At 46.5% G+C, this 13,994-nt stretch overlaps 1 protein-coding gene across 1 annotated transcript in view; it reads right to left on the reverse strand.

Annotated features, from left to right (window-relative positions):
* Window positions 1–6,215: 6,215 nt before the first annotated feature.
* The window catches only part of rras2 (RAS related 2), a 35,850-nt gene continuing 28,071 nt past the window's right edge, over window positions 6,216–13,994 (reverse strand). The window contains exons 5-6 of the mRNA XM_027178142.2: window positions 11,304–11,422; window positions 6,216–8,767 (exon numbers count right to left, since the gene is read on the reverse strand). Coding sequence (XP_027033943.1) covers window positions 8,680–8,767; window positions 11,304–11,422 — 207 coding nt within the window. The 3' untranslated portion in view covers window positions 6,216–8,679. The remainder of the gene's footprint in view (window positions 8,768–11,303; window positions 11,423–13,994) is intronic.

Genomic DNA, 13,994 nt, shown 5'->3' on the forward strand with positions numbered 1-13,994 from the left:
GTACCATTACAGCAGGAGGGCGGGGACAAGCAAAGAATGATCAATACACAACAGGACCATTTAAAACATATCAGAATAAAGGAATGGACCACAGACGGAGAAAAAAAGGTTATATAGTCCACAAGGATCAATACATATAGATTATATATACAGATACTAACAGCCAGGCTGCACCTTAGCTGAGCACCTCTATAGGCTATGATCATATACACACTGGGGCTTATTATACACAATCAGAATCAGAAAGATCTTTATCACCAGGTCTGTTTTCACATGTCAGGAATGTGTTATAGTGACAGAAGCTCCACAGTGTAACAGAATGACATACAATATATACAATTTGTATGTACAAATGTACAAGTGTGAAATGTGCGACTGAAATATAAATAGTGTGTTGTAAGTAAATAATGTGTAAGAATAGTGTAGTGTGTTCTGTGTATGTTAAGTGTTCATCAGATGGATTGCCTGGGGGAAGAAACTGTTCTTGTGTCTGGTTGTTCTGGTGCTCAGGGGTCTGTAGCATCGACCAGAGGGGCAACAGTGAGTGTGTGTGCTGGATGTGAGGGGTCCAGAGTGAGTGTGCGTGCTGGATGTGAGGGGTCCAGAGTGAGTGTGCGTGCTGGATGTGAGGGGTCCAGAGTGAGTGTGCGTGCTGGATGTGAGGGGTCCAGAGTGAGTGTGCGTGCTGGATGTGAGGGGTCCAGAGTGAGTGTGCGTGCTGGATGTGAGGGGTCCAGAGTGAGTGTGTGTGCTGGATGTGAGGGGTCCAGAGTGAGTGTGTGCTGGATGTGAGGGGTCCAGAGTGAGTGTGTGTGTGCTGGATGTGAGGGGTCCAGAGTGAGTGTGTGTGTGCTGGATGTGAGGGGTCCTGAGTGTGTGTGTGTGTGTGTGTGCTGGATGTGAGGGGTCCTGAGTGAGTGTGCTGGATGTGAGGGGTCCAGAGTGATTGTCTTTTCCCTTTTGCTCACTCTGGAGAAGTACAGGTCTTGGAGAGTGGGGAGTTTTGTGCCAATGATTCCCTCAGCAGTCCGGACTTCCCTCTGTAGTCTCCTGAGGTCAGATTTGGTAGCTGAACTGAACCAAACAGTCACTGAGGTGCAGAGGATGGATTCAGTGTAGAACTGTTTCAGCAGATCCTGTGGAAGGTTGAACTTCCTCAACTGGTGAAGGAAGTATGACCCCTGCTGAGCCTATATAGGAGTGTATATAAGAGTGTATGTATATAAGAGTGTATATAGGAGTGTATATAGGAGTGTATATAAGAGTGTATATAGGAGTGTATATAGGAGTGTATATAAGAGTGTATGTATATAAGAGTGTATATAGGAGTGTATATAAGAGTGTATATAGGAGTGTATATAGGAGTGTATATAAGAGTGTATATAGGAGTGTATATAGGAGTGTATATCGCGTGTCTCGGCGTGTATCTAGGAGTGTCTCTCGCGTGTCTCTCGGCGTGTATTCGCTTCTCCCGCGTGTCTCTCCGCGTGTCTCTCCGCGTGTCTCTCCGCCTGTCTCTCCGCGTGTCTCTCGGCTGTCTCTCGGCGTGGCTCTCCGCGTGTCTCTCGGCGTGGTCTCTCCGGAGTGTTCTCCAGCGTGTACTCTCGGCGTGTCTCGCGCCGTGTCTCCTCCGGCGTAGTCTCTCCGCCGTGTCTCTCCGGCGTGTCTCTCGGGACTGTCTCGGGTGTCTCTCCGACTGCTTCGGGGTTCTCTTCGTGCTCTCGTCCCTTCTCGGCGTGTCCTCTCGGCGTGTCTCTCCGCGTGGCTCTGAGTGCCTCTCGGCGTGTCTCTCGGCGTGTCATCTCCGTGTCTCTCAGCGTGTCATCCGCGGTCGTCGCGAAGCGGGTCTCGCTCTCTCCGCGTGTCTGTCTCTCGGCGTGTCTCTCAGCGTGTCTCTCCGCGTGTCTCCGCGTGTCTCTCCGCGTGTCCGTCTCTCCGCGTGCCTGTCTCTCGGCGTGTCTCTCTCTCTCTCCTCCGCGTGTCTCTCGGCGTGTCTCTCGGCCTGTCTCTCCGCGTGTCTCTCGGCGTGTCTCTCAGCGTGTCTGTCTCTCCGCGTGTCTCTCCGCGTGTCTCTCTCTCTCTCCGCGTGTCTCTCGGCGTGTCTCTCGGCGTGTCTCTCGGCGTGTCTCTCGGCGTGTCTCTCCGCGTGTCTGTCTCTCCGCGTGTCTCTCGGCGTGTCTCTCGGCGTGTCTCTCCGCGTGTCTGTCTCTCCGCGTGTCTCTCGGCGTGTCTCTCGGCGTGTCTCTCGGCGTGTCTGTCTCTCCGCGTGTCTCTCGGCGTGTCTCTCGGCGTGTCTCTCCGCGTGTCTGTCTCTCGCGTGTCTCTCGGCGTGTCTCTCGGCGTGTCTCTCGCGTGTCTGTCGCTCCCGTGTCTCTCGGCTGTCTCTCGGCGTGTCGTCTCTCCGGTGTCTCTCGGCGTGCTTCTCTCCGCGTGTCTCTCGGGTGTCTCTCGGCGTGTCTGCGTGTGTTCTCGCGTGTCTCGCGGTCTGTCCTCTCCGCGTGTCTGTCTCTTCGCGTGTCTGTCTCCTCGGCGTGTCTGTCTCTCCGCGTGTCTGTCTCTCCGCGTGTCTGTCTCTCAGCGTGGCTGTCCTCCGCAGTGTCTCTCCGCGTGTCCTGTCTCTCCGCGTGTTCTCGGCTGCTCTCCTCGTGTTCTGTCTCTCCGCGTCTCTAGTCTCTCCGCGTGTCTCTCCCGTGTCTGTCTCTCCGCGTGTCTTCGGCGTGTCTCTCGTCGTGGTCTGTCTCTCAGCGTGTCTGTCTCTCCGTGTCTGTCTCTCCGCGTGGTCTCGCTCTCCCCACCTTCAGTGTTTTGGACACTCTCTTTGTTTCCATTTTTTCTCGTTCATTAACTCTGCTGATCTTTTGTCCTTCTGTCTGTTTCTTCTTTGTGATTCACTAAAATAATGACTAGCAGCTTCAGTCGTCCTGCTGCCTCAGTCTTTAAAATTGGTCTTTTTAATATTTTTGTTTCACCATACATTCCTGTTACACACCTTAAACTATAATAAACTGGGAACATTTTTTAATTCATTTTAATGGTAATTATACAATTTATCTGACAATGTGAAGCATTCTTTGACTTTTTCTGGAACAGCTACAGTATGTTCATTAAATTATGACTTAAAGCCACAGTTTGTATTGGTGTGTGTGTGTGTGTGTGTGTGTGTGTGTGTGTGTGTGTGTGTGTGAGAGAGAGAGAGAGAGAGAGAGAGACCGACCATACCTGTGTTAAAAGTGTATTGAGAAAATGAGCTCAGCAGATTTCTTACATTTACGGCATTTAGCAGACTCTCCAGAGTGACATACACTGAGCAACTGAGGGTTAAGGGCCTTGCTCAGGGACCCAGCAGTGGCAGCTTGGTGGACTTGGGGTTCAAACCCATGACCTTCCAATCAGTAGCCCAACACCTTAACCACATCCCTGTAGAGACAGATGAGGATCTGAAGGTGTTTTATATCTCTGGGTCTTTATATCTATGGCCTTTTATCTGGTTTATGTTCATTTTTAATTCAGTCTGATTGTGGATTAATGAGAGAATAGGGTCGGGGTTCGATTCCCACCTCCACCTTGTGTGTGTGGAGTTTGCATGTTCTCCCTGTGCCTCGGGGGTTTCCTCCGGGTACTCCGGTTTCCTCCCGGCTTCCCCTGACCCGAGACGTTTGGATAAGCGGTAGAAAATGAGTGAGTAAACAATCAGGGAAGAGTGGAATTTATACATCTGTTCTCCAGCTGATTTATCACACACACACACACACACACACACACACACACACACACACACACACACACACACACACACACACACGGGCGTAAATTTCATTTAACAGTAGGGGGGACAATAAATATAATTTCTCATGAGCAAATTTTTGAAGGGGACACAAATAACCCAGTGTAATTGTACTTATAAAGACACTGAATGTCCCCACAGTGACAAACTGCTCTTATCATTATGACTGTAACATGGAGACTTTATGTGTCATTATGGTTGTTATAAAGGTTCTCAGCTTCAATGACAGCAGATTTTTCTTCAAAACTATTTATTGCATTGTTTGTTGTTTACAGTTAAACCATCAACATACAATAAAATATAAACATGAATATTATCGTGAAAAATATATAAAATAAATCATGTTTTGTAACAAAATCACTTATTAAATAATCACTTTACACTTTACACTTTACACTAACTGCTCTGTGTAGAAACACAACAACGGCTTTGGTGTGTTAGTTACAGTGCACTATGTAACTAGCTATTGTAAACAAGCTAACGTAAACAAGCGTAAACAAGCTAACGTAAACAAGCTAACGTAAACAAGCTAACGTAAACAAGCGTAAACAAGCTAACGTAAACAAGCTAACGTAAACAAGCTAACGTAAACAAGCGTAAACAAGCTAACGTAAACAAGCGTAAACAAGCTAACGTAAACAAGCTAACGTAAACAAGCTAACGTAAACAAGCTAACGTAAACAAGCGTAAACAAGCTAACGTAAACAAGCGTAAACAAGCTAACGTAAACAAGCTAACGTAAACAAGCGTAAACAAGCTAACGTAAACAAGCTAACGTAAACAAGCTAACGTAAACAAGCTAACGTTAACTAGATAAGTCCGATTTTAATCACTAATATGGAAGATTCATGGAAAATGACATCAGTAATCAGCATTTTTGTCGCTAATTTATGAATGAATCTGCATCAACTACATCTTCTTCTGTACGGTGACCTTGAGTGTTCAGAAAGGCGCCTTTAAATAAAATGTATTATTATTATTATTATTATTATTATTATTATTATTATCATTAAAGAGAATCTCTTTATTTAAGGTGAATAAAATCCCCGACTTAATGGAGTTGAACATTAACTGAGCCGCAGCCGCACACCTGAGTCGTGTGTGTAGAGTAGGTGAGATGTACTGGGGCAGGAGGCAGTGGGTCAAACCACTGTGAGGAAGGGGAGGGGGGACTGTGGGTCAAACCACTGTGAGGAAGGGGAGGGGGGACTGTGGGTCAAACCAGTGTGAGGAAGGGGAGGGGGGACTGTGGGTCAAACCAGTGTGAGGAAGGGGAGGGGGGACTGTGGGTTAAACCAGTGTGAGGAAGAGGAGGGGGGACTGTGGGTCAAACCAGTGTGAGGAAGAGGAGGGGGGACTGTGGGTCAAACCACTGTGAGGAAGGGGAGGGGGGACTGTGGGTCAAACCAGTGTGAGGAAGGGGAGGGGGGACTCAACTGTTTCTAAATGCAGTTTTTGCCTTTGTTTTTTTCTACTTACACAAGTATTTAGGTGCACATACATATATTTTTCACAATAGAGTGCGAGATTTTTTAAATAATTAGTTGTTGTTGTTGTTGTTTTTGGGGGGGGGGGGGGCAATCCTCGGATGGGGGGGGCATGTCCCATCCGCCCCCCCCGGGATTTACGCCCATGCACGCACACACACACGCACACACACACACACACACACACACACACACACACACACACACACACACACACACACACACACACACACACACACACACACACACACACACACACGCACACACACACTATTACAATATTATTCGACTCATATTCAGGTGAAGGGAAATCTGTGGTTTTGTAATTTACTCTGTTTTCTTCACAGAAGATGGAAATTATTTTTATTCTGAAATTATTTCTCCTGACTTCCAGGAAAAACATGTTATAAGACGCTTGGTTCAATCACAGGTTTTATTATTATTATAGCACCAGGAGCTGTACAGGGAGAAGATAGGAGCAAGAACACACATTATGGATGCACAAAAACCTGTAGAACAAAAAGGAGTCGTGTACTGGGTTCAACCTTCATCTCCATCCTAAGCTTTTATTCCCATAAAAACATCAGCACGAGATCGGCCGTTTTCTGCTCATCTGAGAGCGGCTTCAACTGCAGTAATTGGTTTAAGACTCACGAGAGGTTAGAGCTCATCCCCACCAGACCCAGTGCATCATGGGAAGTGCTTGAGAATAAACATTTAGACTGAAAGCTAGCACATCTTCCTGTCTGCACTTAATAATAATCTGATAATGATATTAACGCCCGTTATTATCTGCTCTAAGATACTCATCTTAAACCGAGATCAGTAAATACTCCTCTTTACATACACACACAGTCGAGCTGTTTCTAGACGAACAATCTTCACTTACAGACATATAAAAATACTCATTAACTAGTCTGATAAGAAAATAACGTATAAAAGTATATAGTAAAAACATTTAATTATGTTGTTCAGATGATCACATCCACCGTTTGTAACATTTTATAGTACAGTGTTAGTAAAACAAAAGCTAAGAGTTTTATCCCACATATAGGAACATGTGAAGGCAAAGAGGAAGACGACAAAAGTCAAATAAAAACACAGGAAATGTGGAACAGTGACACAGCAGCATGTGTGAGAATGTTACTTTCTGAACTGCTAAAAACACACACACACACACACACCACACACACATATGTATACACATACATATACAATCACACACACACACACACACACACACACACACACACAAACAAAAAAATGAAAACATCTGAATCATCGCCCACGATTAATGTACAGAACTGTGCAAAAATCCAGGAAGATTCTGTGAAGTGAGAATTCTTTCAAAATTGTTCACAAAAACAAAATATTAAGTCTTTACCCTAAAGCAAGTCAGTATTTATGAGTGTTTAAAGCCTTTAAAGCTGCTTCGGTTCTCAAAGTGTTTTATGGTTTTATAAGAAAATGTAAGTTTTAAGAAAAGCTGTAAGATTTAAAACCTTCACAGTTCTTCTGCAGATTTCTCTTTGATCATGAGCAGAACTTCTCATGCACAGTGAACAAGTTTACTGTAACATTTAAAGTTTAAAGACAAAGACATGAATTTTCTCTTAAGACTTTTGCACAGCGCTGGAGGTGAAGAACCAGGTTGTGGATTAACAGCCAAACAAAATCAGAAAAGACTGAATTTGATCCTAATAAAAAATAAAAAAACATTGTCAGTTTATGCAAACAAATGAAGGCCTGAATAATGAGCAGTTTATTGACTTCTGTTTAATAACTTGTCAGAGATGGTCCTTGTGGAGGCACCGTGGTGTGCGCTGCTGTCAAGGAACAGTGAGGAAATAAAAAGAGTGTGAAGAGAAGAACCTGAGAGTCAGAACAGGGCAAGGGGAAAAAACCAGCCCGTAGCTGAAAGCAGGAAACTAGAGCACAAAAAATTAAACACATTTAAATCAGATTTTCACCAGAAGCGACAAGAGTGTGACAGGATGACGGAGTGTCAGAGCGACGAAGTGAGTGACAGGATGACGGAGTGTCAGAGCGACGAAGTGAGTGACAGGATGACGGAGTGTCAGAGCGACGAAGTGAGTGACAGGATGACGGAGTGTCAGAGCGACGAAGTGAGTGACAGGATGACGGAGTGTCAGAGCGACGAAGTGAGTGACAGGATGACGGAGTGTCAGAGCGACGAAGTGAGTGACAGGATGACGGAGAGTCAGAGCGACTAAGTGAGTGACAGGATGACGGAGAGTCAGAGCGACTAAGTGAGTGACAGGATGACGGAGAGTCAGAGCGACGAAGTGAGTGACAGGATGACGGAGAGTCAGAGCGACGAAGTGAGTGACAGGATGACGGAGAGTCAGAGCGACGAAGTGAGTGACAGGATGACGGAGAGTCAGAGCGACGAAGTGAGTGACAGGATGACGGAGAGTCAGAGCGACGAAGTGAGTGACAGGATGACGGAGAGTCAGAGCGACGAAGTGAGTGACAGGATGACGGAGAGTCAGAGCGACGAAGTGAGTGACAGGATGACGGAGAGTCAGAGCGACGAAGTGAGTGACAGGATGACGGAGAGTCAGAGCGACGAAGTGAGTGACAGGATGACGGAGTGTCAGAGCGACGAAGTGAGTGACAGGATGACGGAGAGTCAGAGCGACGAAGTGAGTGACAGGATGACGGAGAGTCAGAGCGACGAAGTGAGTGACAGGATGACGGAGAGTCAGAGCGACGAAGTGAGTGACAGGATGACGGAGAGTCAGAGCGACGAAGTGAGTGACAGGATGACGGACCAAGCGACAGAATGAAAGAGTGACATAGTAAGACACTGAGAGAACAAACATCACTCCCAGAGTCAGCATGAGCTTAAGGCCTGTATGAACATTACACTCAGTCACTCTGTCTGTGGACAAACTGATAATACAGAGACGATTTTAATTTGCTTTCTGATGTTCAGTAGATGATCAGCACAAGAAAGAAGACGAATGTGGTACAAGACACTAAAAAGGCTTCAGAAACACAAAGCTCTTCATCAACATTCTTGTGTTGTCTATCCGTGATGTTCTAATCACTGTAAGGCAACAAAAAGCGTTCATGTTTAGTACATGTGTGGATGTGTAGTGTTGTGCTGAGGCGAGCTTATGGGATGGATCTTTATGGGTGTTGTGATGTCAGTACAGTGAAGTGAAGATGCTCCATCACAGGTTTGGTTCTTCATGTTGTTGTGTCTCTGAGTCGGATGACGCCAGCACGCAGAGCTACTGTGTGTGTTTCATATTTTTCTGAAGACATGCACGTGTGAGAAAGGCAACAATTCATCCACACAGGATGTGACGTCAGAAGGCAGGGTGGAAGGGGCAGGGATTGGTGATAGCAGCTGGATGAGTGGCAATGGTGATGGACCAATCAGACGATCACACAGTGGCAGCCGCTCTTGTCCTTCTCTTTACGTGTCGGCTCTGGTGAGGGCGGGCACTCCTGCTCCTGGAACTTCCTGTTGCAGGGAGGAAATGGGTCACAGACAGTAGAAACACACACACAGATTATCTACAACATTAACACCACAGTGTCATTACAGCGCCCCCATCAGGGGGTGTAAAATATTAAAGTTGATGTTTTACAAGCAACAAAAAATGAAAACAATTCTTATACAGGACACATTGTGATGTTAGAGCACTGGGTCAGAACAGCGAGTGCTGCAGGTTGGTCCTGGTGTCCTGGTGTCCTGGTGTCCTAGTGTTTAGTGTTTAGTGTCTCTGAATTAAACAGAAGGTGGTAACAAAACATTTTAAATTATTTTGTGCTAATCCAACGAGCTGAACTCATCTTGAAACACACACACACACACACACACACATACACACACACACACACACACACACACAAATTGATTGCAAAAGCAGTTAGAACCAGATCATATTACCAATTTCTCAGGAATGTCACTAGCCACTGAACACCAGGAACATGTCAGGCCCTCATCAAAGTCACACAAAGTCACTAACACTTGCCCATTTGTTGCTGAATCCAAAGCAACTTTGACAACCAACTGTTCAGTAGCTGCCTAATATCTCATTTTCTGACAAGTAGAGTTATAACGAGATAATAAGATATTCACTTCACCTGACAGTCATGTTAATGTTATGATTGGTCAGTGCTCTGTGTGTGTGTGTGTGTGTGTGTGTGTGTGTGTGTGTGTGTGTGTGTGTGTGTGTGTGTGTGTTTGTATATGTGTGTGTGTATATGTGTGTATATATGTCTGTGTGTGTCTGTGTATATATATGTGTGTGTGTATATGTGTATATATGTGAGTGTGTATGTCTGTGTGTGTTTATGTACGTCTGTGTGTATGTGTGTGTGTCTGTGTGAGCCTGTTTATATGTGTGTGGGTATATGTGTGTGAGCGTGTGTGTGTGTGAGCGTGTGTGTGTATATATATGTGTGTGTGTGTATATGTCTGTGCGTGTTTATGTGTGTCTGTGTGTGTGTATATATGTGTGTGTATGTGTGTGTCTGTGTACTGTATATGTGTGTGTGTCTATGTGTGTGTGTGTGTGTGTGTGTGTGTGTGTGTATATATATGTGTATATATGTATATATATGAGTGTGTGTGTATGTGTGTGTGTACATGTGAGTGTATATGTGTGTGTATGTGTGTGTGTGAGCGTGTGTGTGAGCGTGTGTATATGTATATGTGTGTGTGAGCGTGTGTGAGCGTGTGTGTGTGAGCGTGTGTATATGTGTGTGTGAGCGTGTGTGTAAGCGTGTGTATATGTGTGTGTGAGCGTGTGTGTGAGCGTGTGTATATGTGTGTGTGAGCGTGTGTGTGAGCGCGTGTGTGTGTGTGTATGTGTGTGTGAGCGTGTGTGTGAGCGTGTGTATATGTGTGTGTGAGCGTGTGTGTGAGTGTATGTATGTGTGTGTGAGTGTGTATGTGAGCGTGTGTGTGAGCGTGTGTGTGAGCACGTGTGAGCGTGTGTGTGAGCGTGTGTATATGTGTGTGTGAGCGTGTGTATATGTGTGTGTGAGCGTGTGTATATGTGTGTGTGTGAGCGTGTGTATATGTGTGTGTGTGAGCGTGTGTGTGAGTGTGTGTATATGTGTGTGTGTGAGCGTGTGTATGTGTGTGAGTGTGTGTGTGAGCGTGTGTGTGAGCGTGTGTATGTGTGTGTGTGAGTGTGTGTGTGAGCGTGTGTGTGAGCGTGTGTATATGTGTGTGTGTGAGCGTGTGTATATGTGTGTGTGTGTGTGAGAGCGTGTGTGTGAGTGTGTGTGTGTGTGAGCGTGTGTGTGAGTGTGTGTATGTGTGTGTGAGTGTGTGTGTGAGCGTGTGTGTGAGCGTGTGTATATGTGTGTGTGTGAGCGTGTGTATATGTGTGTGTGTGTGTGTGTGTGAGTGTGTGTGAGCGTGTGTGTGAGTGTGTGTATGTGTGTGTGAGTGTGTGTGTGAGCGTGTGTATATGTGTGTGTGTGAGCGTGTGTATATGTGTGTGTGTGTGTGTGTGAGAGCGTGTGTGTGAGTGTGTGTGTGAGTGTGTGTGTGAGTGTGTGTGTGAGTGTGTGTGTGAGCGTGTGTATATGTGTGTGTGTGAGCGTGTGTATATGTGTGTGTGTGTGTGTGTGAGAGCATGTGTGTGAGTGTGTGTGTGTGTGAGCGTGTGTGTGAGTGTGTGTGTGAGCGTGTGTGTGAGTGTGTGTGTGTGAGCGTGTGTGTGAGTGTGTGTGTGTGAGTGTGTGTGTGAGTGTGTGTGTGAGTGTGTGTGTGAGCGTGTGTATATGTGTGTGTGTGAGCGTGTGTATATGTGTGTGTGTGTGTGTGTGAGAGCGTGTGTGTGAGTGTGTGTGTGTGTGAGCGTGTGTGTGAGTGTGTGTGTGAGCGTGTGTGTGAGTGTGTGTGTGTGAGCGTGTGTGTGAGTGTGTGTGTGTGAGCGTGTGTGTGAGTGTGTGTGTGTGAGCGTGTGTGAACAGAGATAAAATGAAAGTGAGATTAAATGTAAAGACGTAAAGACTACAGTTTCCATTCTGTAACACACCTGATGACACGCACGAGCTCATGGAAAGCCTGGTCTACATTCATGCGGATTTTGGCTGAAGCCTCCATGTAGGTGACTTTGAGCTGGCGAGCGAGCTGCTGCCCCTCCTCAGGACTCACCTGTAAACACAACACATGTCATGACGAACACTTTATAGGATTTGTGACAGGATTAATTTCACATTAATGATAATAAACGTCACATTTTCACCTTGATCTCCTCTTTCATCTAATAATTAATTTATCAAGCGTTCAAAGGAACTGATGACCAAATTAATGTTAGAACATAAAATAGTCTTTATTTTAGCGCAAGAAATACATTTAATGTAATGAAGGTTCTGAAGTTTGTGTTTTGGCTGTATTCCTGTAGAGGGCAGTATAACATCAACCCTTTGTATGTGTGTGTGTGTGTGTGTGTGTGTGTGTGTGTGTGTGTGTGTGTGTGTGTGTGTGTGTGTGTGTGTGTGTGTGTATCTTTGTGTATTATTTCAATTAAAATCAGTTTATTTGTGTAACACTTAACATTTCACATTGTCTTAAAGCAGCTTTACAAAAGTATAAAACAGAATAAAAGTTGTAAAGTTTAAAATTAACATTTATCTCTAATGAGAAAGTCTGAGGTGACGGTGGTGAGGAAAAACTCCCTGAGATGACATGAAGAAGAAACCTTCTCAGACTCAGAAGTGAACCTCATCCTCATTTGTGTAAATGTAAAAAAAAGTCCATATAAATAATGTTAATGTAATCTGTTTGTATAATTACAGTAAGGGTTTGTATTATAGCAGAAATCAGAAAGATCTTTATCACCAGGTCTGTTTTCACATGTCAGGAATGTGTTATAGTGACAGAAGCTCCACAGTGTAACAGAATGACATACAATATATACAATATGTATGTACAAATGTACAAGTGTGAAATGTGCGACTGAAATATAAATAGTGTGTTGTAAGTAAATAATGTGTAAGAATAGTGTAGTGTGTTCTGTGTATGTTAAGTGTTCATCAGATGGATTGCCTGGGGGAAGAAACTGTTCTTGTGTCTGGTTGTTCTGGTGCTCAGGGGTCTGTAGCATCGACCAGAGGGGCAACAGTGAGTGTGTGTGCTGGATGTGAGGGGTCCAGAGTGAGTGTGTGTGCTGGATGTGAGGGGTCCGGAGTGAGTGTGTGTGCTGGATGTGAGGGGTCCAGAGTGAGTGTGTGCTGGATGTGAGGGGTCCAGAGTGAGTGTGTGTGCTGGATGTGAGGGGTCCAGAGGGAGTGTGTGTGCTGGATGTGAGGGGTCCAGAGTGAGTGTGTGTGCTGGATGTGAGGGGTCCAGAGTGAGTGTGTGTGCTGGATGTGAGGGGTCCAGAGGGAGTGTGCTGGATGTGAGGGGTCCTAAGGGAGTGTGTGTGCTGGATGTGAGGGGTCCAGAGAGAGTGTGTGTGCTGGATGTGAGGGGTCCAGAGTGAGTGTGTGTGCTGGATGTGAGGGGTCCAGAGTGAGTGTGTGTGCTGGATGTGAGGGGTCCAGAGGGAGTGTGCTGGATGTGAGGGGTCCAGAGGGAGTGTGTGTGCTGGATGTGAGGGGTCCAGAGTGAGTGTGTGTGCTGGATGTGAGGGGTCCAGAGTGAGTGTGTGTGCCTGATGTGAGGGGTCCAGAGTGAGTGTGTGCTGGATGTGAGGGGTCCAGAGTGAGTGTGTGTTCTGGATGTGAGGGGTCCAGAGTGAGTGTGTGTGCTGGATGTGAGGGGTCCAAAGTGAGTGTGTGTGCTGGATGTGAGGGGTCCAGAGTGAGTGTGTGTGCTGGATGTGAGGGGTCCAGAGTGAGTGTGTGCTGGATGTGAGGGGTCCAGAGTGAGTGTGTGTGCTGGATGTGAGGGGTCCAGAGTGAGTGTGTGTGCTGGATGTGAGGGGTCCAGAGTGAGTGTGTGTGCTGGATGTGAGGGGTCCAGAGTGAGTGTGTGTGCTGGATGTGAGGGGTCCAGAGTGAGTGTGTGTGCTGGATGTGAGGGGTCCAGAGTGAGTGTGTGTGCTGGATGTGAGGGGTCCAGAGTGAGTGTGTGTGCTGGATGTGAGGGGTCCAGAGTGAGTGTGTGTGCTGGATGTGAGGGGTCCAGTGTGTGTGTGTGTGCTGGATGTGAGGGGTCCAGAGTGAGTGTGTGTGCTGGATGTGAGGGGTCCAGAGTGAGTGTGTGTGCTGGATGTGAGGGGTCCAGTGTGTGTGTGTGTACTGGATGTGAGGGGTCTAGAGTGAGTGTGTGTGCTGGATGTGAGGGGTCCAGAGTGAGTGTGTGCTGGATGTGAGGGGTCCAGGGTGAGTGAGTGTGCTGGATGTGAGGGGTCCAGAGTGAGTGTGTGTGCTGGATGTGAGGGGTCCTGAGTGTGTGTGCTGGATGTGAGGGGTCCAGAGTGAGTGTGTGCTGGATGTGAGGGGTCCAGAGTGAGTGTGTGTGCTGGATGTGAGGGGTCCAGAGGGAGTGTGCTGGATGTGAGGGGTCCAGAGGGAGTGTGCTGGATGTGAGGGGTCCAGAGTGAGTGAGTGTGCTGGATGTGAGGGGTCCAGAGTGATTGTCTTTTCCCTTTTGCTCACTCTGGAGAAGTACAGGTCTTGGAGAGTGGGGAGTTTTGTGCCAATGATTCCCTCAGCAGTCCGGACTTCCCTCTGTAGTCTCCTGAGGTCAGATTTGGTAGCTGAACTGAACCAAACAGTTA

This window comes from Tachysurus fulvidraco, chromosome 2 (assembly GCF_022655615.1).
Source record: "Tachysurus fulvidraco isolate hzauxx_2018 chromosome 2, HZAU_PFXX_2.0, whole genome shotgun sequence".
Lineage (NCBI taxonomy): Eukaryota > Metazoa > Chordata > Actinopteri > Siluriformes > Bagridae > Tachysurus > Tachysurus fulvidraco.